The sequence below is a fragment of the Mesocricetus auratus genome, unplaced genomic scaffold (genome assembly GCF_017639785.1).
Source record: "Mesocricetus auratus isolate SY011 unplaced genomic scaffold, BCM_Maur_2.0 Super-Scaffold_100006, whole genome shotgun sequence".
Classification (NCBI taxonomy): domain Eukaryota; kingdom Metazoa; phylum Chordata; class Mammalia; order Rodentia; family Cricetidae; genus Mesocricetus; species Mesocricetus auratus.
In genome coordinates, this window is record NW_024429190.1 from 32,690,225 (window position 1) to 32,717,447 (window position 27,223).

Consider the following 27,223-nt stretch of genomic DNA (forward strand, 5'->3'; position numbering starts at 1 on the left):
CTGCTAAGAATGCTTTTGAGTATTTCTCTTCAGTAATTCTCTGCATATTTATGAACATACCCAAGTGAGGTTGGAAATGGACTGCCATTACATCAGCTTTCCGCCCCCCCCTCCCGAACTGCCTCATTTATGCCTGGTTCTTTGAAGCCTGCTGCTTTCTCTTGACTGTGTAATGCATTCTCTGACAGTTCTTGAATTCTGGCCTAAGTGAATAGGTTCCCTGGCAGTAAGCCTGACCAGTCATTCTAAGATGACCAAAATTGCCACAGGGCCTGGGAAAAGTTCCTGATGAAGACAGAAGCTCACAGTGGGTTTGTTCAGGTGGATTATTGGGAGCCAATGTCTAGGTAGTTTATGACACAACCCACTTCAGGCACCTTGCAGCAGCTCATGGTCAGGAAAGAAAGGAGCCAACAGTTTGTTCAGTGGCCTCATAGGCAGGCACAGAGTGCAGCTGCCTCCTCTCAGGCCTGGCTTACCAGGTCAGCTTGGAAACATGTGGGCAGTATTGACCATCTTCTTTCTGGCTTCAGAACCTGGCAAGTTTGCAATGAGCAGGACTAGTCTGGGCTCCCATCTCATCCCATTCTGGGATTTTCCCAGGCCGGATGACTCAGAGGGCCGGATGTGGCACCGAGTAAGAAAACTAGAGCCTGGCTGTGGGTGGCCTTCTCCCTCTCACAGGACAGTCATCCCTGGGTGTCCCTGTGGGATTTTCCACAATTCCTAGCTCTTAAAGGGCTTTGTTCCAGTCAGTGGCTTAGCAGACAATCGGGAAGAGAAGAGAGAGCCTATAGATGCTGGCCAGAAACAACAGGCCAGGGTCCATCTGCATCTGACATGACTTCAGGGTCAGGGTGAGATTTGGCAGTCCACACCTTCTTTATAGTACTTTCCCAGAATTTCAGTTTTTCATTTATTAAACCCCAAACTCTGGCTGTGCGGTGGTGGTGCACGCCTTTAATTCCAGCACTCAGTAGGTAGAGGCAGGCGGATCTCTGAGTTCGAGACCAGCCTGGTCTACAGAGCAAGTTCCAGGACTTAAAAACCAACCCCCCCCCAAAAAAAAAACTCTGTACATGCTAGGCAAGTGTTTAACTGCTTAGCTACACTCCCAGCACTTGACTTTTTTTAAACTTTATTGGGATTTTTGACACAGGCTGGCCCGGATAATTGTGAGCTCTAATCCTCTACTTTCCACCTCCCCAAATGCTAGAGCTATAAGTGTGAACCTCCACACCCACCAGTATTTACTTATTTATTTGTTTGAACTCACAAAGCATGGGTGTCTGGGTTCTCCAGTGAAGTCCAAAGATCTACCAGATCAGATCAAATCTTGCTGTATCTGCCCCTGACCAGTGCCCAGCTCCACCCAGGACTTTCCCCTGTGGCTGAACACAACACCCCACTTGGCATGGTCTGTTGCTGAGCTGATGCCCCACGTGCTTGGCTGAACTCAGCTGAGGCTCCAACAATCAAAATTAAGATGTTTTCCTCTCCTGTCACCTGCTCCGACTCCACGCTCCCCACCATTGCTATCAGCTCCAGCTCCAGCTGAAGACAGGCAGGTTAGAAGGTAGGGAGTTTGCAGGGAGGCGAGCTGTCTGAGAATGCCAGGTTTCTAGAAAGAGTTGCTCATTGGAAGGAGAGCCGTTTGAAAGAGTTCCCTGAGAGGAGGTCTGAAGTGTGAGGCCAGGAGGAAGGGTGGAACCCTCCCTGTTAAGCAGATTTGTCTCTCACAGGTGCTCGTCCCTTCGATCAGCTAGAGAACCACTCACTTCATATATTTGGCATGACAGCATGTATGGGTATCTATACTATGGTATAGGATGGTCATCATATATTTGTACAGTTCTTTACAGTTGCAAACTCTGAGATACTAGAATATTTCACCACCTGTGAGTTAGGTAAGGGGGGTCTGGTCTATACGCTATACCCATTTAATAGGTACAGAAACTGAGACTTGGATTAGCTAGTTTGTCTATGCCAAGTAACAACTAAACGGATGGATAAGCATATCATAATTTTAAACTTCTTTCTGGCTTCAAAACTGGCGTTTTTTGGATGTAGATTTTCATAGCGATAAGAATATGGATCTCCTGCTATCTGCTCAGGTCAGCACCAATCATCCAATCTATCCATGTAAAGGCTGGAGCTGTCTGTCTGCTTCTTCAGAGCTGCTCCTGGTCCACGACTGACTTGATAGGATGATGTCATCATGGAATTATGACACAGAAAATACGTTGTCTCCTGCTCACAGTGTGATGCCCTGCGCTGGGTTAGTCACAAAGAAAAATTTCATTCTGGTTCAGAGTTCTGGTTCAGAGTTCATCTGATGGCCTTCTTGGCAAAGCCCAAAAGTGGTGCTGGAAGACCTAGAGACCCAGCCAAACTAGCTTTTATGACAGACCCACTTTCCAGATAACCCATTAACCATTAGCCTACCAATTGCATGGATAGATTATAATTCATTCATGAGGACAGAACCCTGATTAGCATATAATGGAGATTATAATTTAGTCTATCTCAATGTGCAGGGTGGAGTGACTCATGTCTATAGCCCTAGAATTTAGGAGGCTGAGGTTGAAGGACTTGGAGTTCAAGGCCAGCTAGGGTTTTACACTTTTTTTTTTAGATTATACCCGATTCCTATATATGTGAATAATGCAATTTTTTTTTAGACAATGCCTCTCTATGAAGCCCAGGCTGTCCTGGAACTTGTGCTCTTACCTCAGCCTCCAAAGTGTGAGAAGTTGAGTTACACATCCATTTAAGCTCTCTCCAACATTTGTTGATATTGTAATACAAATAAATCATGCAAGTCCAATCCAAAGGAAGAGATTCGCCCCTAAAACCACACATAGACTAATGAAAAGCATAGCCAAGGCAGAATAACCACTGTGATACTTAAGGAATTACGGGGTGGCTTTAGGATTAGGAAAATGATGATAGGGCTTCAGGAGGCTGTTCAATTTGCTTGTTCCCAGCAGGAAAATGTCTCTAGTTTGTCATGAGATGGGATCTCACTGTACTGCTCAGGGTAACCTTATTATACTGCGGGGGCCTCATGGGATCTCCTGTCTCAGCCTCCCTAGTTACAGGTGTTCTTCCCTGTCTACTTTCTTTATTTCATTGCATGGTGGGATAAACATATGTGTGACACTAAGGTTTAGCTTATGAGAAGTTTATTTGAAATTAAATTGCCACAGAAAGCACAGCTTTTTAGATGACTGTGCAAACGCTGGAGCCAGACTACCTGGTCTAGATTCTAGCAATCATGGTTAACTTTGGGCAATACGATCTCTCTATCTCAATTTGATCATCAATAAAGTGGAAATGATAAACTTATCTGGCAGGAAGAAATGAGTCAGTGTGTAGAAAACGTAACAGTGCCCTATACAGAGTACAGCACAGTTTATGTGATAGCCAGCAATCAGACCAAACCTCTACAGTCTTGGAGCTCTGTAGAGAGATTCATTGCTCTTGGACCAGACCCCACCGCGCCATTCAGTTATTATGGTCTGTATTGTAAACTGTAAGTCAGTGTGTGGTGGTCCACACCTCTAACCCTGTCTCAACCAAATCCAAATATACAGAATTGGTACAAGAAAGAAAAAAAGGAACTAATTAGTAAAACTCCTGGATTGACCACGAGGAAAATGACCATTCCTAAGGTTGGTGAGGGCCTTGTGTCTGGGCAGTCGACTTCTGGCATGCCCTTGCTCCTGAACTCCTGTAGTTACACCACTTAAGTATGCATTCCTGCTGCTAAAATTCAGTTGGGGCTGGTTTGGGGATTTTAAATTAATGCGAGCAACAGGGATCTCTTCTGACTCTGACTTAACCCTGCGCTGGTAAGGTGCACACTTTCTTTAGAATAAGTTGTTCGTTTTCATTGCTGTGCATCATGGGGTTACTTTGATAGCAACAAAAGTTAATCATTTGAGTGTTTCCTTAGTTAATTTTTTTTTGGGGGGGCGGTTGTGAGACAGTTTCTCTGTCTTTGGAGACTGTCCTGAAACTTAATTTGTAGACCAAGCTGACCTCGAACTCACAGAGATATGCCTGCATCTGCCTCTGAGTACAGGGAGTAAAGGTGTGAGCCAGCCCTGCCTGACTCAGTTAATTCCTTCCTGGGAATGAGTATGAGCCATTCAGAGCTGCCTTCTGGTCTTGCTCTGTTGATCACATGCACACACATTTCCTTTGATTTATGACCATGACTACCAATGACTGTTACTCTCCACTCTGACTTACCCATGTGTTCTGTCTAATTTTATGCATATGCATGTGCATATGTGTCCAGGAGTTCAAGACAAGAACATTAGATCCCTGGAACTAGAGTTACAGGAGGTTGCGAGTCTCCATATGGGAGCTGGGAACTGAACCCAGGTCCTGTAAGAGCAGTAAGTGCTAAGACATCTCTCCAGTCCTCATCTTTGTTCTATCTATCTATCTATCTATCTATCTATCTATCTATCTATCTATCTATCTATCTATCTATCTAGACAGCAACTCTCTACATAGCCCTGGCTGTCCTGGAACTCACTGTGTAGAACTAGACTGGCCTCAACTCAGATCACTAACCTTCTCAGTGCTGGGATTAAAGGCATGCTCCTGCCTTGTTTGCCCGGTGTCTCATGTCGCCTAGACTTGTCCTTCTATACAACACTATCACCTTGAGCTCCTGATTCTGATTCTCCTGCCTCTATCTCCCAGCATTGGAATTACAGGTGTGCCCACTACTTCTGGCTTCTCCACCGTTTTAAAGGTGTGTTCTTTTAATGCCCGGATTATTTGCCTGTAACGTCTCTAGGCTTTTACCTTGCCCCTTTAGATTCATTATTTGTTCTCATTTCCTGGCTACCCATTTACTGAAAGATTACACAGTAGCGATATTGCTGGGAATCAAGCTCCCATTTGTACATTTATGGTGTTTGAGGCGTGGTCACATGTAGTTTAGGCTGGCCTTGAATTCTGATCCTTCTGCCTTTATAAGGTCTGAGATTACAGATGGGAGCCATCCCACTTAACTCTCACATATAGGTACTTTTGGGTTCTATGAAGGGAAAGCATATTAAAGAATAGAGAAAACTTCTTGGTATGAACTGGTTACGTCTTAACTCGGCCACTTCCTAGTGCAGTCTTATATATGAGTTTATATGAGAAATGAATGTGTTCCATTCAGTATCAATATATACATATTTACAGTAAAATAAAAACAAACCACAAAATCCAAAAAACAACTGCAAGTGTTTTCATCCCATTAAACAGTCTCTTCCTAAACATCAGCCCCAGAGGCTCAGGTTTCAGACTTGTACCAGTTACACAGAACTTTATGAAGCATGGGGAAGATAGTGAAACTTCAGTTTCACACTAATGACATGAATTACCAAATTCCACCTAATAGTGCAGCACTAAGTTAGTCAAGGTGGGCTGGTGCAATCCACATTGGTGATAGATGGTATTTTAGAAGTTTGTATGTAGACTTGGGCTTTATATCACTAAAGGAAGATATTCGGTATTTGAGATCAAATGAAAATAGGTAAGTGTTCTTCTACAAGCCACATTCTGATAAAGGGAGACCAGAGACACTGCAGAGAAGTAACGAAAGGAACTGCAGCCAAGCAAGCAGGGCCGCCCTGTGAGACACCCATATTTTGTTTAAAAAAAAAAAAAACCTCTTGGATGACTTCCCTTGTCTATTGGAACATAAGAGTTCCAAGGTTTTTGCAGAGTTGCTCTTCACACTTCAGTTGCATTTGGGGAGTGATTTTAAAGCAAGGGAAGGCAGTCAGGCCCCTGCTTCAGGAAAGCTTTTAGCCACTGGGAGGCAGGTTGGCAGGATGGGTGACCAGGTAGCCTGCCTTGCCCACCGCTGGCTACCAGCGAGGACTAGCTTCATGAGCCCGTGGGGGGGGGGGCGGAATCCTGTTACTATGGACTGGACTCTACAAGCCACAAGCCGCCTGGAGAGGTGCTTGCTGAGCCTAGCCGCTCCCTAGGAGTGTCTTAAGTCAACCCTCTAGAACAAGCATCATCCCTCAGGAGGGCCACTAGGGGGATTAGCCTTTTTCCTGTCTCAGGAGCCCTGTCCTTTGTGCTGCTGGAGGCAGGCACTGGGATCAGTCTAATACCTTCCTATTCCAACACGGAAAGGTCCCTTTGAAAGCAACGGCGGTTAGCACAATGAGTGTTGTGTGCCACCACCGGCTGTATTCCCATTTTACACAGGAGCAAACTGGGGAGTGGACAGAGTGGGGAATTCAAGACAGGCAGCTGAGCTCCTGAGAGTTTGTCCCGGTGTAGCACTTCAAATACTAGTAGTTACGGGCTCTGAAAAACCTGGAGTAGGCTAGCTCTCTGTTTTAGCAGATCTAGAGTGAGACTGCCATCATCCATGTCTTGGCTCGTCGGCCCCAGGCAAAGCTTTTATGCTCTGATCAGAGGTGATGTCTGTCCACAGTGTTCAGTACTAGCCCGGGGGCTTCCCAGGGCAGATCTCCCAGCCGTGTGATAGGGGGAGGAGATGGAGGAAACGGACCGAAAAGAGCCATGACAAATCCTGGGCTGTCACAGCGGAGACAGCAGCCCTTTTCTAGGCCTGCCACATAAGACCTTTTCCAAACAGTCTTGAGATCTTCTCTGGCCTTGTTCTAACTGCCCAGTCCAGACAGGTCTCAGGGCAGAGACACTTCGAACAATCCTGGCTTTGTTGCGAAGAATCTGTCCCTGAATTTCCAGTGGCTCAGTGTCTAACCTCTCTCCAGCCCTGGAGACCGAAAGGCGCAGGTTCCCGGGGAGGAGTCAGAGGGCAGGGGGCACAGCTGACTGAGTTCGCAGGAACCCCGCGTGGGAGGGCAACAGGGGATTCGGGGCGCGCGGGGCACCACTGGGGCTCAGGCCGTTCGGCCGTTCGTACTGCCGGCCTGGTCTGAGGTTTCTTCCCGCAGCCCTCGAGGTCGCGATGGGCTCATTAAGCCGGCAGGTAGGCAGTGCCGTGGCGGCGGCAGGCGGTCCTGGAATGTGCGAGGGGCGTGATGACAGCGACTGCCGCCGGCCTCTTTGCGCAACACCTTCACTGTATATATACCGGGCGCTCAGCTGCGCTCCACCTGGGTGCCTCCTGCAGTCCCTTACCTGCGAAGGGAGCGCTGGTGAGTACACCGCCACTGCTACCGCGATGCCGGCTGCTTCTGCCCCCAAGGACCTCCACTGAGTTTTTCCTTTTTTTTTCTTATTTTTATTTTTTTTAAGTGACCTCATTCTTGTAGACGCCCCTCCATGCTGAGCACGAGAGACTCCACTGCTTCATTGGCTCGGGGCTGCAGCGGAGGAAATAGAGCATATCTTTCCGAAACTTTCCGATCTTTGCTGTCAGGACGAATCTTGTGACATTAGTGGGGGGTGGAGGGGAGTGGACATGCCTCACCTGGAGCTTTTGTGATAGCTGTGTCTGAGTGGCTTAGGGTGGGATCTACACGGCTGGGCTCACTCTTTGGGTCACTACCTGTGTGACTCCCTTCAGGTCCCTGTCATGCAGTTGCCCCCCTGGTGACATCTGAGTCTTTTTGGCAGATTATAGGCTTCTGACTGCTGGAGGATGAGTAGCCTCAAGGGTTATTCAGCCAAAGGCTTCTGTCCCTCGGATGTGTTGAGCAGAACCCAGGATTGGATTTCTGTTTAAGGCAGAGTGCTAGGCAGGTAGGAGTTAGTAACTTGGAAGGAAGAATATATGCACAAGATTGGGGAGACCCAGCATGTTCTGGCCAGAAGATGGGAGTGTCTGTTTTGGGAGTTCAAATTCCATGGGATCAGATGCCTGCCGTAGGTGCTGTGGTCATTTTCTTAAACCTGTGCTTGCCTACTTTTGAGGGTCTTCCAGGAGAGTTTTGTGCTAGCAGGCATGTCTGTCATCCCCTGCCCCCTTTCCTAACTTGCAAAGTGTAACTTGCCCTCTGTTAGGCATTTCTGTAAAACCTGAGCCTCTCCTTAGTGGCCATTGTTTGGGATTGAGAGACTGTCTTATCCTATGCCAGCTGATAATGACCTTTTCTGTTTTGTAAGCTTGTAAATGGATGGCAAGAAGGGAAGGCTTTGTAATAGTTTTGGATGCTACACAAGTTACCTCTCTCCTCTACTCCAGCCTCTTCCAGGCTACCATAACTGTAGCTGCTACATACAAGCCAGACTCGGAATAAATTCATGAAGGAAATAGCATTTGGGGAATCTGATTTGGAGTACCACCTGTTTTCAATAATGATTGCAATATGCTTATGATCACAAATTCAGCTTTTTAAACTCCCCTAACTAAACAAGGCAGCATACAGTTGCAGGTCAACTACAAAACTCATTTGCAACCTAAGGATTGAACTCAGAACCTTGTCACACTAGGTAGTCACTATGCTACTATGCTTTGGGGTTTTTGGGGGTCTCATGTAGATCAAAATATTCTTGAATCAGTTGTCCCCAGACCTCAGCCTCCCAAGGGCTGGGATTATAGACTTTCCCTAACACACCTGACTAAAAGTTACTTTAAAATACCATAAATACAAACTACAAGGGCATTGTGAATTTATAGAGATAAAATAAATGTCCACTAAAAAATTAGTATCATTCACATAAGGTCTAAAACTAAAGCAACTCTCCAATGTAAGACCCAGGCCAGTCAGTTAGTTGCCCCCCCCCAATCCCTCCCCCAACACACACCTTTTCAAGCAAGGCTATAGCCCAGGTCAACCTCAAACATGGCAATCCTCCTGCCTCAGCTTTTGCCGTGTTGGGATTTCAGGCATGTACCACAATCACCATGTAGTATCTTCTGATCATGTCCCTACCTCCCCCTTCAGTTTTCCTGACGCTTAAAGGAAGCTGAGGTGAAGCAGCTATTACCCTTAGTGAGTCTGGCTCATTCTTTTAAAGCACAAGAACTTCCCCGGCCTGCAGAGGACATGGGATGCATGGAGTTGAGTTGTCTCTGAAGGTGCAGTGATTCTCTGAGCAATTTTTCTGTGTCTCAGGTTTCCTTTTGATATGGTAAAGTTAGTACCAAATGATAAATATAAAACCAATCTCTCCTTCTGGAGAATGGTGTTAAAGTTGGTCTCCTAGAGCTCCACTTTTGGAGAAATTGAGACAGGAGGATTGCCCTAAGTTATGGAATATTCTGACTCCCCCAAAATGTCAAAGTTAGATGAGTTGATCAGCATGTGAGGTCAATTACACAGCCCATAAGGTGCTCAATAAACGTTGGCCTCCCTGTCAGTGCCAACCGCTGCTCAGGGGTCGGTCCTGTGCTACCGCCAAACCTGGTATGAGGACGCAGGACCACGGACTTGGGCCATTATACTTTTTCATTCTTGGGCTTTGACTAAATGCAGCTGGCCCCTGTCATCTCCTGGATGGAGAAGCCCAAACAATGCAAAGTAAAGGCTGTGGGTGACTGCCAGGTGCCCCACACTTTCCTGTTTGGCCAGTCCTAGAAGAGCCCAGAAGTTTCCCCTTCTGGGCCTGCCCAGGAGGAATGAGTTCCTCTTGGCATTATGTGTGACTTGACTGCCTGAAGAGGGGTCAAGAGTGACGCTCCCATCCAGCTCTGGTGATGGGCCTGGTGTGGGCTCAAGGGGCCCTTGATAGGTCTCGGTCTTGCTGGCCAATTGACACCCTGTTTCGCTTCTTGCTGGCTGCTTCTGGCAGGTAGCAGAGAGTGCAGAAATATGGTGTGAGGCGGGAACGTAGAGTGAACAGGGGCATCTGTAAGTCGGAGAAACCTTTGGAGGTGCCTGACAGCTAAGGCCCCTCCTTCAGAAAGCAGGTTTGGTGTGTGCCATGTCTCTGGGTCAGTGACCTCAGATTGACATCCCATCCTCTGTCCACCCTGTTTAGTATCTCCTCCCTCTCTCAGGAGACATACCTGGAGGGCTGCTGTGTTGGGCAAAACAGCCAGTCGTTACAGAATTCTTGATCACCATGTTTGGATATTGGGGTGGACACAGGAGAGATTCTTGCAGTCATGCTTCTGAGTTCTTGATGAGCTGGAATGAGGCTCCTAGTGTTTGGTTAGGGCCTGAGGCTTCTTTATGGCCCCTGGCTGTGAGGTTTTATGGTGTATGAAGTTTTGGCTTTGAAAGTGTGTCCTTGGGTTCACACATGCACGTGCACAGACACACATTGAACAAGTTTTAGGCACTTTTTTCCTCCCACCCCTTTGCCTTTGTTTTATTGTATCCTGGAAAGAAAAATTCCTTTGTAGGGATTGTATCCTGGAAAGAAAAATTCCTTTGTCGGAATAATGTCCCCCAGGCAATGGCATGACTATAGACTGCTTCCTTGGTGCTATTTGCCTCTGCTCCCTTCTCCCTTTGAAGGATCATGTCACAAGACATCACTCATAGCCCTTGGGATCCTTATTGTGCCCAAGGCTGGCAATGGACTCTCCATATAGACCAAGTGAGGCTTAGACTAGTTCATAATGCAACTCATTTTCCAGTTTGGGTGACTCTGCCAGCCAATGCCCAGGCCTGACCTACACGTACTGTCGATTAGTCTTCATAACAGCTCTGGGAGGAATATGACAGACACACTTCCATTTTTGAGATACTGACATTGAAGCCTAGATGGATCTTCAGGACAGGCCACCCTCCACCACACTCTGTGGCCCAGACACTTGATGTTGACCTACTCCAGGGGCCAATTGTAGGGTATTTGCTTGTTCCAGGCCTAGCCTTTGCTCCAGAGTTCCAGCTGCAGGCTCTGGGTCACCCTGCACAAAGAGCACAGGAGGCTGGGAGAATGGGGGCCTGTGTACCAGAGCAGCAGAGTGTCATGACTGGATGCATTTCCTACTTTCAGGATACATGCCGCTGTGGGGATAGAGAGAGTCAGGAAGGAGGTGGCTTGGCCATTTTAGGGAGGGCTAGGGCTGGGTGGACTATGCTCCCAGATGTTTGCCCAAGGTGGCTGTGCCAAGTGTGTGGCTCTCTGGCTCCTTTCCTGATGCACCAGGATATGGCCTGAGTGGTGATGGAGGAGACCGAGAACCAGAATTGCTTCACAGGGGAAGTATTGAAGTGTGGTGTCCCAAGGAGTCTACAAGAATACTCTTCCTTTTGATGGGACAAACTTAAGTCAGTGGCACTGAGGATGGATGAGGACAGTGCAGGCCTGCCACAGACTGGAGACATTCTTTCTGTTTGGGTCCTGGCCAGTCATAGAAATCTGGTCACAAAACACATCCTGTAGCTAACAGGGAAGTAACAACCCCAGTGGCCCTTTCCCAATTCCATAAGTAAAACTGCACTGCAGGAAGACAATGTTGACGTTGCTCCTTAATATCCTGGGTGAGGTCCCAGCCTGCTGCTTCTGCAGTACGGTTCCCCGTGCTTTTTGTGCAGAAAGCCGGAATAAGAGTGTATATCAGGCACCCGCTTGGCACGGGGTAGCTCTGATGCTCATTAAATGGTCCTAGTTATTAGAGATTAAGAGATGTCATAGTGCTATGTGATGGAGTGCCAGATGAGTCACACAGCCAGCACGTGCCAGGATAGAGAAGGGCAAGGCCAGAGCAGAGAGGAGGGAGGATCCGTGTTGAGTACTGAAGCACTGTCTATATCAGGATAAAAGTGGAACCCCAAAGTGTCAGGACTGCCCTGTGGGGGAAGCACATCTAGAGGAGAGGGGTCAATTGAGAAAGCAATGGGCAGGAGAATGCCGGGGAGTCCATGTATTACACAGCTGTGTTAGGAAGATGTGGGGACCCACTAGGGAAGTTGTGACTCCCATGTGGTTGCGAGCTAGCTGCAGAGGCCCTGGCTGGTGGGATGGTGTGCTAGCTGAATCAGGAAATGCTTCCAGGTAGAGCCAATAGGTCTGCGAGGTCTCAGAACAGTCAGGGATGACTTTGAAAGTCTGGAACAATGATAGCAGGAGTTCCAAACAGGGAACCTGTGTCTTTGACTGAAGGATGAAGTTAGCTTAAAGTGGGGTGAACTTGAATAGCATCAGTCAGCATACAGGTTGATAGCCCCAGGGAGAACGCGGGCCACAGACTCCTCCCATACAAGCACTTAGGGCAGGAAGCTCGGGTTTGAACCATGAGTCAGATTCCTCCTCCCACCTGCCTTGTGTGCCCAGGAAGTGTGCCATTGACTCCATTTTCCATGTGAGGTGAGGCAAGGCATTGCTTGCCTTGTGCCGGACCTTCGGTCTGAACCGTTTCATTCCTGACAGTAGCTCGGACAAACTCCCATTGCTCACTCCTTCACTCAGGTGTTTCCCCACAATGCATCAAGAAATGTGCTTAGACCAGGAGTCCCTGGTTTGGTGGGGACGAGGGATAAGGTATCTTCTCACTACATTATCCCCTGTTGGCCTGGAACACGCAACCTTCCAACCCTTGCCCCCCAAATACTAGGGTCCTAGTGTGTTCCCTACTTGACATTATTAATTCAGGGAGTGGTGTACACAGACTCTGGGGTGGGACAGCTCTCAGATCACAGTTGTCACTGGCTTTCCCGTCTGAGAGCTTCAGTTTTCTCCTGTATAAATTCCATGAGGTCACATAATGCAGAGGTTGGGGTGTAACAAACCTATACAATTTTATTGGTTTTTCTTGTTGATCAGGGTCTTGGTCTTAGCTATGTTAGACAAGTGTTGCCCCACTGAGCTGACTCCCCAGCCCAGTGTGTGTGTGTGTGTGTGTGTGTGTGTGTGTGTGTGTGTGTGTGTGTGTGTGTGTGTGTGTGTGTGTGTGCCTGTGTGCATGCATTCATGGTGAAAAAGTGTACTATTCTAGCTCAGCCTCATCTGGAACCCCCTATGTAGCCAGGCTGGCCTCAAAATCACAAGTCACATACCTGGCTAGAATCAGCCCTTTTTTTTGTTGGATAGATGTTGCTCTCCCACCCCGACTCTGAACCCCGGGGAATGATTTTGGATTCTAGTTACCCTCTAGCAGCCTTGTCAGAACTGGGACAAAGTATGCCTCGTATTCATCATAAAGAGCACTTACCTTTAATAATCTGCTATTTGTTACATCTTGGTCTGCCTTCATAGAAACACAGCAGGAAATACCTTTTGGTATGAAAATGTATTGGGTCTTATCGCTGGCCAGGCAGAGCTAAGGATGCCCCTTTCTTGGTAGTGCTTGTCCTTTGGTAAGCAGGAAACAGGCCAGTTGGACCCTGGTTCTGGGAATCCTCTCTGGGTAATTGATGAGGATAAGGCAGGTGTTTCTGAGAGCTAATGTTTCTTTCCTTCCAATTTCCATAAGGGAAATGAATAGGGCAAAGATGAGGGTACGTTAGCCATGGTGCCACCATTTTTGAGAGCTTCCCAGCTGTATCCCAGTATGGTACATCTTTGAGATATGCTCCTTCTCTAGTCCAGGCTGCCCTAGAGCCCCACTACATGACTCAGACTGGCCTTGAACCCATGGAGAAAGAACCTGCATGCCTCAGGCTGCTGAGGTGTGAGACAGCATGCCTAACTACCACAGCACAATAGTAGATTACACTCTGCCCATGCCATTGGATTTGCATATCTTGAATTGCTGATGAGGCTAAACTCTTAGCTGTTTGTACTTCCTTTTCTGTGAATTTTCTGTTCTTTGGATTGTTGTGCTTTGTGGTGTCTGGATAGGCTGCAAAGTGTGGCCAGCCAGGTGAGCTGGCATGTAACTGAGAAGGGTATTGTGGAGAAAATGGGTTATGAGGAAGTCCTCTCAGGGGCTGGAAACAATGCAGCTCTGATAAAGGGCCATTGATCATGGTAGGGTGACCCAGTGATAGTTGCAATCTATCAATCATTTAGCCTCATTATCTCAAGAGGTATGAAGAATTGTCCCCATTTTACAGGGGAAACTGGTACTGCATTCTTGAAGGCAGAAAGAGAGGGATTTGGCCCTGAGGCACATCCACTCTTAAGTGGCACTGTCACACTTTCACAGAAGACCCAGATAGTAGGAAAAACAGGTGGGCTGTCTAGGGGTATATGCATTATACACTTGCATTAACATATGTGAATGTCAAGACCACTGAGTAAGGAGGTATGGTGCTGATTTACAGTTGAACTTTCCTCAGCGTAACTAGAGTCCACTGGTGTAAACACCTCTTTTCCTGTCTCTGATTCCTAAGAAATGCAAGGAGTGGCTTTCTCTCAGGCAACTGTTACATCAGAGGCTGCATCCTCAAGCACTGTCTTTCTTCTGTTTTGCAGATCATGGCTCCTTGGCCCGAGTTGGAAAATGCCCATCCCAACCCCAATAAATTCATTGAAGGGGACTCTGGTCCACAGTCTAACGCAGCAGCCAAGAACAAGGAGACCAGCAAAAGTAAGTACTCCTGGCCAATTGGGACAGGCCCCCTTTAAGGACCCACAGAGATCCAGCTCTCATTCCTCATGGCCTTTGCTACTTGTTTGCACAGATGACAGTGGGGCTCCTGTAACCAAGATTGAACTTGTACCTGCCTGTTCCACCGTGGTCCTGATAGAGGAACCCGCTGAGGGGAATGACCCCTGGGACCTGCCTGAACTCCGGGACACCGGCATCAAATGGTCAGGTAAGTGGATGTCCAGCATCCAGCAGAGACCAGCAAGAAGGACCCAGCCAGTCCACAGTGTTTGTCTTTATGTCACATGGACTAGGGTGCTAAAGAATAATAACTAGGGGAGTCTTTGTTCCAGGGATCAAGGCCCTAACAGACAGATTCGGTGTATGACGATTCGGTTGTAGGCTTTATAAGAAGTTCTGAAAATACAGCCAGCAAAGCTGGGGTGATCAAATGCTTATTTCTGTTTGTTCTAGGTGTGGGGTTACAATCAGCCTGTGGACCAGTCAGCTAGGGTAGGCTTGGGCGGTAGGAGGGGAAGGGAGTTGGATAGGAGAGGTGAGAAGACACTTGTAGCTTAGCGGGATGTCTAAGGCCCCGGCCCTCAATAAACTGCAGCTTTGGTACCCGTGCCGTTCTGGAACTTGCTCTGTAGACCAGGCCGTCCTTGAACTCACAGAGATCTGCCTGCCACTGCCTCTCCAGTGCTGACACGTGCCACTACCGCACCAGCACCTGTGTTCTGAAGGTGCCTTGTGGAGCCATTGTCTATGACTCTGCATTGGTGGCATGTGCTTTCTCCCTGACATTGTGGTGGCTCACTTGAACATCCATTCTGGTCGGCTGCTTCTCTGGGCCCAGACCACAGTGAGCTCTTCCAGGAAACCTCAGGAGGGTCCAGGGAAATGCATCCCAAAGAGGACTGCCAGGAACCTGTGGCAGTGGAGGCTGTCCCACCTCCAGGCCTTGAGTCAGGAGCCAGTGGTGGTGGAAGGCAGAGCCATGAGCTCCCGTAGCAACCATCTCTGACCTAGCTGGAAAGATGCTAACTGCTGTGCCCTCCTTCCCCGCTTCCCTCCACAGAGAGAGACACCAAAGGGAAGATTCTCTGCATTTTCCAGGGGATTGGGAAATTCCTTCTTCTCCTGGGCTTCCTCTACTTGTTCATATGCTCCCTGGATGTACTCAGCAGCGCCTTCCAACTGGTTGGAGGTAAGGACCCCCTCCCCCACAGGCCTCAGGGCCCTAGGTAGGCTTTTTTTGACTCCTGAATTTCTTAGCTCACAGGCCGCCTCATGCTTCAACATGGTTGGGAGTGGATGAGGGCAGGCCTGACAGAGCAGCTCAGACTTCCCCCATTGCTCAGAAGAGGACTGAAGCTTCTAAGTGGCTCAGGCAGCTTAAGCCAGGAGCCAGGTCTGGAGTCCATTGTAGCTATCAGAGTCCCTTCTATTGTACCTAAACCCCAGCAGGAAATTGCTTGACTCCTTTTATCTGGGAATCCCTGCTGTCTCTAGGCTTCTGTCTCGAGAGAATGGGAGAAAAAAAAATCTCTCAGGCCAAAGCAAGTAAGAAAGATCAAAGGCCACCCTTGCTGGAAGAACCCACAGTAGATGCCTTCCCTGGACTGAGCCCTGGACAAAGTAGCCCGTGTTCCAGAAACCCAGACGTGAAATGACCATATGTGCTCAGTTAACTTTGGACCCTTCATGGGTGACAACAGATAGCACCGTGAGCAGCCCTGTCTGGAGTAGTCCTTCCCAAAGTTCCCTCCCAAGAGGACCAAGGCTCAGAGGTCACTGACTAACCAGTCTTTAAACACAGCCTGTAAGGAACACAGTGGGGTTCCAGAGCACAGACCAGGGTGACACAAAAGCCTGTGGATTCTGCTTCTCTTGCTGCCTTGAGCTAAATAAATAGAAAATTTATAAGTTTGTTTTTCTTAATTCTTAAATTTTTTTCTTTCTTTTTTTTAAAGACTCTCTATTTGGCTGTTCTGGAGCTCCCTATTTAGACCAAATTGCCCTATATCTTAGATTCACTCACCTCTGCTAAAATTAAAGGCGTGCTCCACCACACCCTTTCCAAGACTGTTTTAGGGTAGGGTCTCACTATTTCTGGCTGGATTGGTACTCACAGACATCCTCCATCTCTCCTTCCCAAGTCCTGGGATTAAAGGCGTGAGCCCCCATGTCTTGCAGGGCTGATCTTTTTGACCTGAAGGCTGCCTCACAGGGGTGGGTGGCAGGCCGATTGTTAGGGCACTGGGATGGTTGAATGTGGCCCTTGGGAACCCATTATAAAATGGGTTGGAGAAAGACTGAGGTTCACATAGGTACACTCCCACAGAAACCTCTAGAACAGTGATGAGCCAGTCTGCAGGAGTTGGTGCTAGAGAGTAAGGACTAGAGGAATTACCATTTATGCTAAGTCTGGCTGGTGATCAGAGAAGACTGGAAAAGGCTCACTGATTTGGGAGGGGGGCTGGGCTTCAAGGTGGGAAGCTATAGGGTGAAGAGATAAGACCCATGGCTGAGGTAACCCAGGTCAAAGACGTGGAGCTGGAGGCTCACATTGCCAGACAGAGATTCCCTCCGAGCAGTGCAAGGCAAAAGAACAGGAAGTATGACCCAGCTGAGCGGAAGCCAACTGACAGACAGCTGACCTCGTGTGGACATTAGGGCCGTGCTCACACAACCGCCCTTTGTCTTTCAGGAAAAGTGGCTGGCCAGTTCTTCAGCAACAACTCCATCATGTCTAACCCTGTGGCTGGGCTAGTGATTGGGGTGCTGGTGACCGTCATGGTGCAAAGCTCCAGCACGTCTTCTTCCATCGTCGTCAGCATGGTCGCTTCCTCGCGTGAGTTGGGTTTGCTCTAATTCTGTCTAGGTCATGTCACAATCACTTTCCCATCTTTTTTTTACCTGATGCCAGCATTTTAGCCAAAATTAATTACTGAGAATTTTTCTGCATTGTTGAATTTGTGGCCAGCCTAGCTATACAACACAATGTCTCATGAGCGGTTGGGCCACATCAGCTCTGGAACTCATCCGTTCCCTTAATCACCGACTGATTCCTAAAGCAAGGTCCATAGGGCTTCAGGGGGTCAAGAATGGAGTCAGGCAGGTTCATTGACTCTCGCTCTAGATTTGAATAGCTGTGTACTGTTATGTATGGACCGCCCCCATAGAAATTAGCTGCAGTACATTCAGCCCACATTGGGATATGTAGAACATGACTCCCCTGCCTCACAGTTCTTTTCTAACCTTCAGTGCTGACCGTGCGGGCTGCCATCCCCATCATCATGGGGGCCAACATCGGAACCTCCATCACCAATACTATTGTGGCACTTATGCAGGCAGGAGACCGGAATGAGTTCAGAAGGTAGGAGTCTTAGGGCAGGCTTTGTGCCCACCAGGTCTGTTGTTTGCCTTTATCTAGTCTGTGAAGGTGTGCCTGGCAGTTTGTCTGTATGGAGCCCCAAGAGTGACTAGGATTGGGAATCCTAGTTGATTAAAATCTACTTACTGATCTGTAGAGCCAGAATAATAATATCCAGCACCACTAAGTTATTGTAATGATTAAACAGTCATGCAAGCAAGCACTTGGCACCAGGACAGGACAGGAAAGGTGTGCACCAGCTGGGTGGTAGCATTAAACAAGGCCAGTTGGGGCGGGCTTTACTGTCTCTTAGTCATAGATAATTATAACTTTCTAAAACTTCCATTTTTGGCTAGCTCAACTAACTACCCCTTCACCTGTAAGCCGGCAAAGACGTGTAAGATACGAAAATAAGGCAGTTGGAAATGGGCAATGGGAAACTCTCAAAATGTTAACATGGGAATTAAGCATGCTTGCCAGCGTTTCTACCCAGTGATAGACTCTTACCAGAGCTTATTAAAATATAGAAGCAATCCCAACTTGTCTATGATGCCATCGTGGTGTGGTCAAGCAGCTGACATTATAGCAGGTTGTTGGGAGACAGGTCATGTTTGTCGTGTCTGCTGGTTGGTGATCGACTATCACAGTGGTCCATCTACCTGAGCCATCTCATTTGGTTCTTGATGACATGTCTTGATGGACATGATAATACACATTAAGGCAGGCACTCTTTAATTTGATCTTCTCAGCAAGCCAGAAAGCCTTTTTTATTTGCCATTGTATTCATCTTGAAGTCAAAGGAGACAAAGTGATGTCATTCCCTGGCACAGCCAGGATTCCAGTTAGGTTTCAATTCTGGACAATTTGGGCTCATTGCATGAATGCTTAAACTGATTGCTGCCTAGTAGCCTATGGAATAGACGCTTAAGGCCTATTGTGATACCCATATGCTTGGATAAAAAACTGACTCATCCAATCCCCCCTTCCCTGTACTATTTCAGTATACTGTTTCAGTATGTGGAATTGGTTGTGTGTGTGTGTGTGTGTGTGTGTGTGTGTGTGTGTGAGAGAGAGAGAGAGAGAGAGAGAGAGAGAGAGAGAGAGAGAGAGACATCCTACTCTGAGGTTTGGATTAATGCATTAGATATCTACAATAATTACTGTATTAAGTGTTTATAGGGCTCTTGTACATTTTGCCAAGCACTGGGAAATATTTGAATCATTTTCTAGTTCATCTGCAGTATATGAAAGCTCTTAAATTGCCTTCTCCAGGATGAATTGAGAGTAGCTAATACCATAGAGCAAACATTGGAATTTGAAGTACATTTCTTTTACTTGTGAAATTATCAAGTGCTTCTCTCTTGAAGGAGAGTGGCATATACCAAGAAGAGTGTCATATACCAAATACATCTAGTGGTAGGTATTTTCTGGGATGGAGATGTTTCTAGAAGGAGACTTTTCAATTTTCATTAAGGAAAAAGCCTACAGCATTGTTTGTTCTTTGCCTGGCTTGGGCTAGTTTCTTAATTTGGAAGTTGTGTGTCTCATAATTTTGAATTTTTAAAGGTTTAGAATTTGGGGGTTGCTTAGATGGCTCAAGTACTTCCTGTTCTTTAGAGGATCTGGGCTCAGTTCCCCATATGGTGGCTCACAACTGCCCATAGTTCAAGTTCATAGGCTTCTGATGGGCTCCTGTACCAGTGTAGTGCACATACTCTGAGGCACACATGTGCAAGCTAGTAAGAAGATTCTGATCGTCCGCCCCACGGCTCTCCACTTTTCAAAGGCCAGGTTCCCTTCCAAGCAGTTCCAAGTGGTCTAGGCACAGTTAAAGAGGTGGCTCAGTGGTTAAAAATGCTTACTGCTCTTGCAGAGGACCTATGTCTGATTCTAGTCACCATATGGTCAACTATATATAACTCCCGTTCTGGGTGGGGGAGGGGAGGTGTGTGTGCAGCAAGCATTCAGATGAAACATTCATAATAATTTTAGATTAAAAAACCATTAGTGTATTTTGCCTATATGTATGAATGCACCACATGTATGCCTACTGACATTGGAGCTGTGGGTTTTGGGACCTGAACCCAGGTCGTCTGGGAGAATAGCCAGTGTTAAGTCATTCTCCAGCCTTAAATTTTTGGGAAAGGAGGGTTTGGGGATAGTCTTAATGAAATTCTGCTAAACAATGGTTGTTAGGATTCTAGCCCTCAAATACTATACTGGCAGACAATGTCCTACAAGACCAACCACCTGTGTGTCCTCAGGTGGATGACAAATGCTATGCCCAACTGTCTGGATCCCTTCACTTACGATTTGAGTGGCTTCTTTCCTTCCCTCAGGGCATTTGCAGGGGCCACTGTCCACGACTTCTTCAACTGGCTCTCCGTGTTGATACTCTTACCCCTGGAGGCTGCCACCCACTACCTGGAGATCCTGACCAACCTTGTGGTGGACACCTTCCAGTTCAAACGTGGAGAAGATGCCCCAGACATTCTGAAAGTCATCACAGACCCCTTCACAAAGCTGATCATCCAGGTAATGGCTAGATTAGTACAGCCCTCATCTCTCCAGAGGCAGGGACTAGAACAAAAGTCATAGGCATACTTGGCAGCGGCAACTTTATGCCCTTGACATCATCAGCCTGGCTTGCCCTCTGATGATGGTTTGGGATGATGAGCACTTCTGAGTGAGCATTTTGTGGCCACTTTTTAAAAAAATTATTGTCAACCCAGCTTATTATGGTTACTGTCCTTCCCACCTGAGGTCAGTCATACCCTCTGGTCCTAGGTGTCTGTCCTAGATATTGATGGAGAAAGGGCCAGCTGGGACTTGAACTTAGGCAGCAGATGTCTACAGTCTGCTGGCTATCAATGCTCTAGCCATACAGTCACCCTCTAGGGGTAATGATCTCTGTGGGAGGTTAGGCATGGGTGGTGGGCCTAGAGGTCTTTGCATACAGTGAGTGTACTGGCTCAGTCACAACCCCAAACACACTCAGGCCCCCTGACAGTCACTGTATCTGTCAAGTATCACTTTCAGGATGTGCTGATCCTTCTCCCCTATTGATCCCTTCAGCTGGATAAAAAGGTCATCCAGCAAATTGCAATGAATGACCCAGGAGCCCACAATCAGAGCCTGGTGAAGATCTGGTGCAAAACCGTAACCAACGTGGTAAGTGTCAGCAATGTTGCTGGGCAGGTGGTGGGTGGCGGGTCAGTGGTGTGTCACCTGAAGGGCCCCGAAAGCAGCAAATCAAAAAGTCAGTGGGGGAAAGAAAAGGCTCCCGGGAGTCAAATCTTGTCACTTCCTTTTGGGATACAGCCACCTTTGCTTTACTGTTAGGGATAATGTCGTGTCTCTCACAGAAGGCTGACTTATTTCTGCCGCCTCTCTGCTCTTGTCCTGGAGACTGAAGTCTGTGTCCCACAGCACAAATGCAGGCAGCAGGGACATCTCAACTTTCCAGCTTCCTGAGGAGGCACACATACTGTGGCTCTTAAATAGGAAACTCACCCAACCTGCTGTGCAGTGTTGGTGTGGCTTTCCCTTAATTCCAGGGTGTAGTGTGTGTGTGTGTGTGTGTGTGTGTGTGTGTGTGTGTGTGTGATAAAATAAAATAATGAAACTTATTTTATCCCAGTGTTTCCAAGAGTTTTCCCACTAACCCTACCGGGGTAGAAGGCACCCTATAATGAAACCATTGCATAGACCCAAGGATAATATCCCCCTTTGTTGTTTCCCACCACGGACATCTGTCATGTTTGTCATTTAGACTCAGATGAATGTCACCGTTCCCTCACCTGATAACTGCACCTCTCCTTCATATTGCTGGACCGATGGCGTGCAAACTTGGACCATCCAGAATGTCACCCACAAGGAGAACATTGCTAAATGTGAGTGGGAATTGGCCGGCACATCTTCTCTTGTGGAGCCCAGTGATTACAGGAGAGATGGAAAGACTAGTCCAGGCTTTCTGGGGACGATACCACCCAGAGGACTTGTAGTGTGATTCTGTAGTGTTGCCTGGGTGTGCCTTAGTATTCCTTTGTCAATAAGTCAGGGGTAATTGATGACTGCTTTGATTATATGGGGATTAGTCACTCAAGTCCTATCTGAACAAACCACAGAGCTCACCTGACACTTCCACATTTTAGGAAGCCTTTCTTCCTTTTAAACTACCCCAATCCTGGTTCTCCCGAATCCCACCACCATAAATGCCGAGCATTGAGTATCTTGATACTGTGTGGTTCCTTTGCACAGAGTCAGGCAAATTTGTTACCCTAATGTTCTAGTTGTTACCTGTCAGTAGGACTGGTTCCCTGGATTTGTCACAAGGACATATTGGAAAGACTTTAGTAATGAATCCAAACACTTTGCACAAAAATTGAGTTGGACATCTGGGCCACACAGGCGCGCGCGCACACACACACACACACACACACACACACACACACACACACACACACACACACTGAATCTTTTAAAGAAGGACATCGTTAGCTTGAGCTCTCAGGTATCTAGTTGCCACTCAAGATAATTCTCATGAGAAAGAAGGAACTGATGTCAATCTCTGGGCAGGGTGGCCCTGCTGTTCTAACAAGGCTTTTTGTGTTTCTTCAGGCCAGCACATCTTCGTGAATTTAAATCTCCCAGATCTTGCTGTGGGCATCATCCTGCTTATTGTTTCCCTGTTGGTCCTCTGTGGCTGTCTGATTGCCATAGTCAAGCTCTTGGGTTCTGTACTGAAGGGACAGGTCGCTACTGTCATCAAGAAGACCCTTAATACTGGTAGGTCCAACACTCCACCCTGTTCTGGCTCTTGGGGGATGGTGTTGTGTGGACAGCTGAGTGGGGCTCTTTGCCCCTTCATCTCGCCTCTATATGGAGATCATTCTCGGTCCCACTGTACTTCAGTGATCTGTAGTATAGGAAGGGGAACAGGTATAGCCTCCCATTTCAGGATGGGCAAGGTTAGAGCCAGAAGGTTAGGCCTCCTCCTGGTCAGGACTTCTATATGCCCCAGACTACCACAGGTCTGCTCTTAGTAGCTCCTAGGAAAAGGGCAGTTGGTATCCAGCCTAACCCACTTTCCCTGTGTCTCTGGAGAACTATTTTGACAATGAGACTCTCTCTGTTCAACAGGAGCTCCCACCTGGTAAAGTACCCTACCCAATGAGCATGAAAATGTCATTCCTCACATCTCAATGTGGCCATGAATGTCTGCATCCCAGGGTTGGCACGAGAGGGGGCCCTGTACTTAGGTACTTACCAGAGCCAGGGATTCAATTCCATGCAGTGTTCATAGCTCATCTCTGAGTGTGAAATGATGTCAGACCAGGCTAGGGAAGGGGGCAGGGTATTCCTGACTCTATCTCTGCCAGTCTGTGTTTGTCTTATCCCCGGCTTCTTCCATATGTACTTGCAGGATGACCTAGACTAGGGAAGGAACCTGGCAATCTCAGATCTTGTGTGAAGTTCAATCCTTTGCCTTGGGCTCTGCTTCTGGGTCCTGAAAGTGCCAGCTGGGTTCACCAACTATGCCATCCCCAGGACTTGTGACATATCTTCTTTCTTTGTGTCTTCCAGATTTCCCTTTTCCCTTTGCCTGGTTGACTGGCTACTTAGCAATCCTTGTGGGTGCAGGCATGACGTTCATCGTGCAAAGCAGCTCCGTGTTCACTTCTGCCATGACACCACTCATTGGTGAGTTTTTGTGCCTGGTTTCTCCCTTGGGTCACCCTTGCCTATTGCCATGGCTACTTGGGCTCATACCCTGTGTTCTGTGCTGTCTCACCAGGTATTGGCGTGATCTCCATTGAGAGAGCATATCCACTCACGCTGGGCTCCAACATTGGCACCACCACCACTGCCATCCTGGCAGCCTTAGCCAGCCCAGGAAGCACCTTGAGGAGTTCTCTCCAGGTCTGTACTGCTCCTGGGCACTGGGTGGGATGCAATTCATCTGTGGTTTTGCAAATCAGTGGTTTGTTTTATTTTATTTTATTTTTGAGCGTTGAGTCAGCATCTCATGGAGTCCATGTTGGCCCCAAACAATTCCTGCAACCTCCTGTGTGCTGAGATTAAAGGGCACACATCACTCTACCCTGTATTTTCTCATGAGAACCATGCCTTCTGTGTTATATCCAAAAGGCAAAACAAAGATGCTGGAAAAAGCCACAGAGGGAGCCAGGCATGAGGACAGTCAAAGCTATGAGTTTCTAAGAGGCAGATGTTTAGAACATCTACTATACTGGGACACTAGGCCCAAGACATTAGGCGACACCTTCTAACCTGAAAGCTGAGCTATTCAAAGGAGTCGCCTGCTTCCCTTCCTTCTGTTATCTCCAGACTGTAAACTGATGGGTGTTCTCAGAATACAAAGGTCCGCACAGGCTCAGATACACACACTAGAAAGACATCGGCTGACCTCTCTTTCTCCCCATCCCCTAACCTCTTCAACATCCTCCATTTCAGATTGCCCTGTGCCATTTTTTCTTCAACATCTCCGGAATCTTGCTGTGGTACCCAATCCCATTCACCCGACTGCCCATCCGCCTGGCCAAAGGCCTGGGCAACATCTCTGCTAAGTATCGCTGGTTCGCCGTCTTCTACCTCATCTTCTTCTTCGTGATGACCCCGCTGACGGTGTTTGGCCTGTCTCTGGCGGGCTGGCCGGTGCTGGTGGGAGTGGGTGTGCCCATCATCCTGCTGGTGCTCCTCATCGTGTGCATCCGGATGCTGCAGTCCCGCTGCCCTCGCATCCTGCCTCTGAAGCTCCGGGACTGGAATTTCCTGCCCTTGTGCATGCACTCTCTGAAACCGTGGGACAACGTCATCTCCCTGGCCACCACCTGCTTCCAGGGACGTTGCTGCTGCTGCTGCCGCGTCTGCTGCCGAGTGTGCTGCATGGTGTGCGGCTGCAAGTGCTGCCGCTGCAGCAAGTGCTGCAGGGACCTTGAGGAGGGGCAAGAGGAGCAGGACGTCCCAGTCAAGGCTTCTGGGGCCTTTGACAATGAAGTGATGAGCAACGAGTGCCAAGATGAGGGCAAGAGCCCAGTGGAGGCCATAGGCATGAAGGCCATGTCTGACACCACGGTGTTCTAGGGGGACCTCGGAGTCGGAGGAGGGGAGAGAGAGGATCCACCTCTCCCATGTCTCTTGCCACCTCACCAGAGCTCCTGGGGAGGAGCAGAGCTGATATCCTATGTGGGTGTCTCAGCCTTAACTTGTCCCGTGCTTCCCAAGTGCCTCCCTCTCTCTCCTAAGACAGAGGACAGAGATTGAGACTGAATGTGGCCCCACAGATGACAACATCCACTCCTGGCCCAGAATATGTTTTCAATGAGCCATCCTCACCCGAAGGACAAGTGTTAAAGGAGGCGTCAGGGAAGGTTGCGTGGAGGGCCTCTGTAAAGAGTATTTGTAAATAGATGTACAAAGCTGGTCTTGGTATAAAGTTTCAACCACATTTTTCTTTTTTATTTTTAATCAAAGTCTACTCCCCATGCCCGCTAGCTTTCCCTAGGCATCCCTGCCCCAGATCAGCCAGTTCAGACAAAATGAAGCAATTGTTTGGAGCCCATAGGTGTGGGGCTTCCTAGTTTACATCACAGGACAAGCCTTTCTCCATCAGAGCTTCAGCCGGATGGGTATGGCCAATCCAAGCAGTTGACCACAGCTCTCATCTTCAGCTTTCTGGGATGGGAGGGTCACACCTGGCTAGGGGTCCATGACATTGCCTTGCATGCCTACAGTTCTTCACTGGACTTAATCGTGGCTACAGAATAATGGCAGTCCCTTGGTTGGATAGCGATATTCTTTCTGGGTCTTTCAAAGGCCTGTGACCCAAGTCCTCTCTCCACGGCTGCCATCCGGAACCCATCTGCCTGTTGAAGGTCCCCTTATCCCATTTCTTCTGTGAAGGAGACTTTCTGGGCCAGCTGTCTGTTTCATCCATCCACCCCCACCCCACCCCCACTCATGTCCTCCGTAGATAAGCTTTGTCCTGCCTGCCTTCCTTCCAGGCCTACAAATCTCCAGGGGAATTCTGAGGAGAGAGGAGATGGGGAGTGGCTAGATACCCTCAAATCCTGATGAAGCTCAGGTGAGCTCCTATTCACCGGACAACCTTTGCTGTGCCTTTTAGAGCCCCCCCCCCTTGTTCCCATCATAGCTTCTCAACCCCCGCCCCCTCCAGCTTGATTCAGGGGAGGCTGTGTGGCTGTACCACAAGACTGTCCTACACATCCTCTCCCAACACTCTCTTCACCGTCTGAACAGGCTGACATGCCAAATTGACCCCTTCCCAAACAGCCATTTATGTGACGTATTTATAGCCACGCATCTGTACAGAACTCTTCATAAGTTATGTAGTAAATAGTGATTTATTTTATAGTGTCTCATTTGGAAATGAGGCAGGGTTCTTTTATGTATTGTGAAGAACAGAAAGCACCTTTGTGTATTTTGTAATACTGCCTTTAAACACACCTCTGAGGCCACGCCACCCCCTCCCCCTGTAAATATGTAAGTTACACCCCAGGAGGTGGCTTTGTACTCTTTTTATTTTTCTTTTTAAAAATGGGATCCCTGTTAATTGTATTTTTTTACTGGTTGAGGGAAGGGAGAAATAAAAGAATCGTCCCCCCATGAAAATGTGTGTTACTTCCAATTATAGGATGCCAAAAGCAGGGGGCGTCTTTCCTTACCCAACCCTCATGCACCAAGGGAAGTTACCTTTTGTGGAGTCTCCAGGGCCTCTCATGGACCATCTTCATTCATGGGGATTAGCTAGTGAAAGCTACCCTAAGTCAATCAGATTTTATGGTTATGAGTGCCACCAGGTTTGGATGCAAAGAGTCTAACTCGGGGAATCTGAGTCACACAGCTGACAGTTTTGAAGCTCGTGCGAGCATTTCATGCTTACAGCAATGGATCTGACTGTAGACTGAGCAGCCTGCAGTTTCTACCAGTGCTGAAAGGGGTGGAAATGGGAGGGACCACTTCACTCCCCTGTGGCTTCCCCATCAGCCTTTGCAACTAGAGGAGGGAGAAGGGAGGGGTCACTTGTATTTCCCAGAATGCCATTGCCGTCTTTTAGTGCCCCTTGCCAGCCAAAATGCATGCACACAGACTTTTACATTGCCCACCTCCAGGCCAGCTGAAGCAACTGCTGGGGGCCAAGTATCACTGCACAGTGGTGCCAAACTTGGGTCAATTGGAGGCCTAGGCTTGGAACTTAGCTGCCATTTGCCACTAGTAGTCGGACTGTACCAGCGGCCATTTGCCATTAGAAGCTGGACAGTAACACTTGGTCTGAGGAGTATCTGGCTCTAGGACCAGATCCTCAGGGAAGATTGATTCTAGGACAACTTCCCCACCACAGCAAAATCCAAGGTGTTCCATTCTTTTCTATAAAATAGGACGGTATTTGCATTGTACTTCGAATCTTCTCATCTGTGTATTGCATATAATGTCTAAGCTAATGTAAATGCTCCAAGGAAATAGGCAAGCACAGT

At 48.0% G+C, this 27,223-nt stretch overlaps 1 protein-coding gene across 1 annotated transcript; it reads left to right on the forward strand.

Moving 5' to 3' along the window:
- The first annotated feature begins 7,008 nt into the window (after positions 1 to 7,008).
- On the forward strand, positions 7,009 to 26,354 carry Slc34a2 (solute carrier family 34 member 2). The gene is made up of 13 exons (XM_005068770.4): positions 7,009 to 7,157; positions 14,215 to 14,329; positions 14,424 to 14,558; positions 15,411 to 15,539; positions 17,043 to 17,186; positions 17,600 to 17,711; positions 20,048 to 20,243; positions 20,784 to 20,879; positions 21,481 to 21,601; positions 22,329 to 22,496; positions 23,295 to 23,411; positions 23,506 to 23,630; positions 24,183 to 26,354. Exons 1-13 carry the CDS (start codon positions 7,041 to 7,043, stop codon positions 24,810 to 24,812), a joined length of 2,205 nt encoding a protein of 734 aa, XP_005068827.2. The 5' UTR covers positions 7,009 to 7,040; the 3' UTR covers positions 24,813 to 26,354.
- The last annotated feature ends 869 nt before the right edge of the window (positions 26,355 to 27,223 follow it).

Bases quoted from the DNA above. Each gene is read 5' to 3' on its own strand.
- Slc34a2 (XM_005068770.4), top strand. From the start codon at position 7,041: ATGACAGCGACTGCCGCCGGCCTCTTTGCGCAACACCTTCACTGTATA. The intron at 21,602-22,328 runs GTGAGTGGGAAT...GTGTTTCTTCAG, and splicing joins CAAGGAGAACATTGCTAAAT to GCCAGCACATCTTCGTGAAT. The intron at 23,631-24,182 runs GTCTGTACTGCT...CCTCCATTTCAG, and splicing joins CCTTGAGGAGTTCTCTCCAG to ATTGCCCTGTGCCATTTTTT.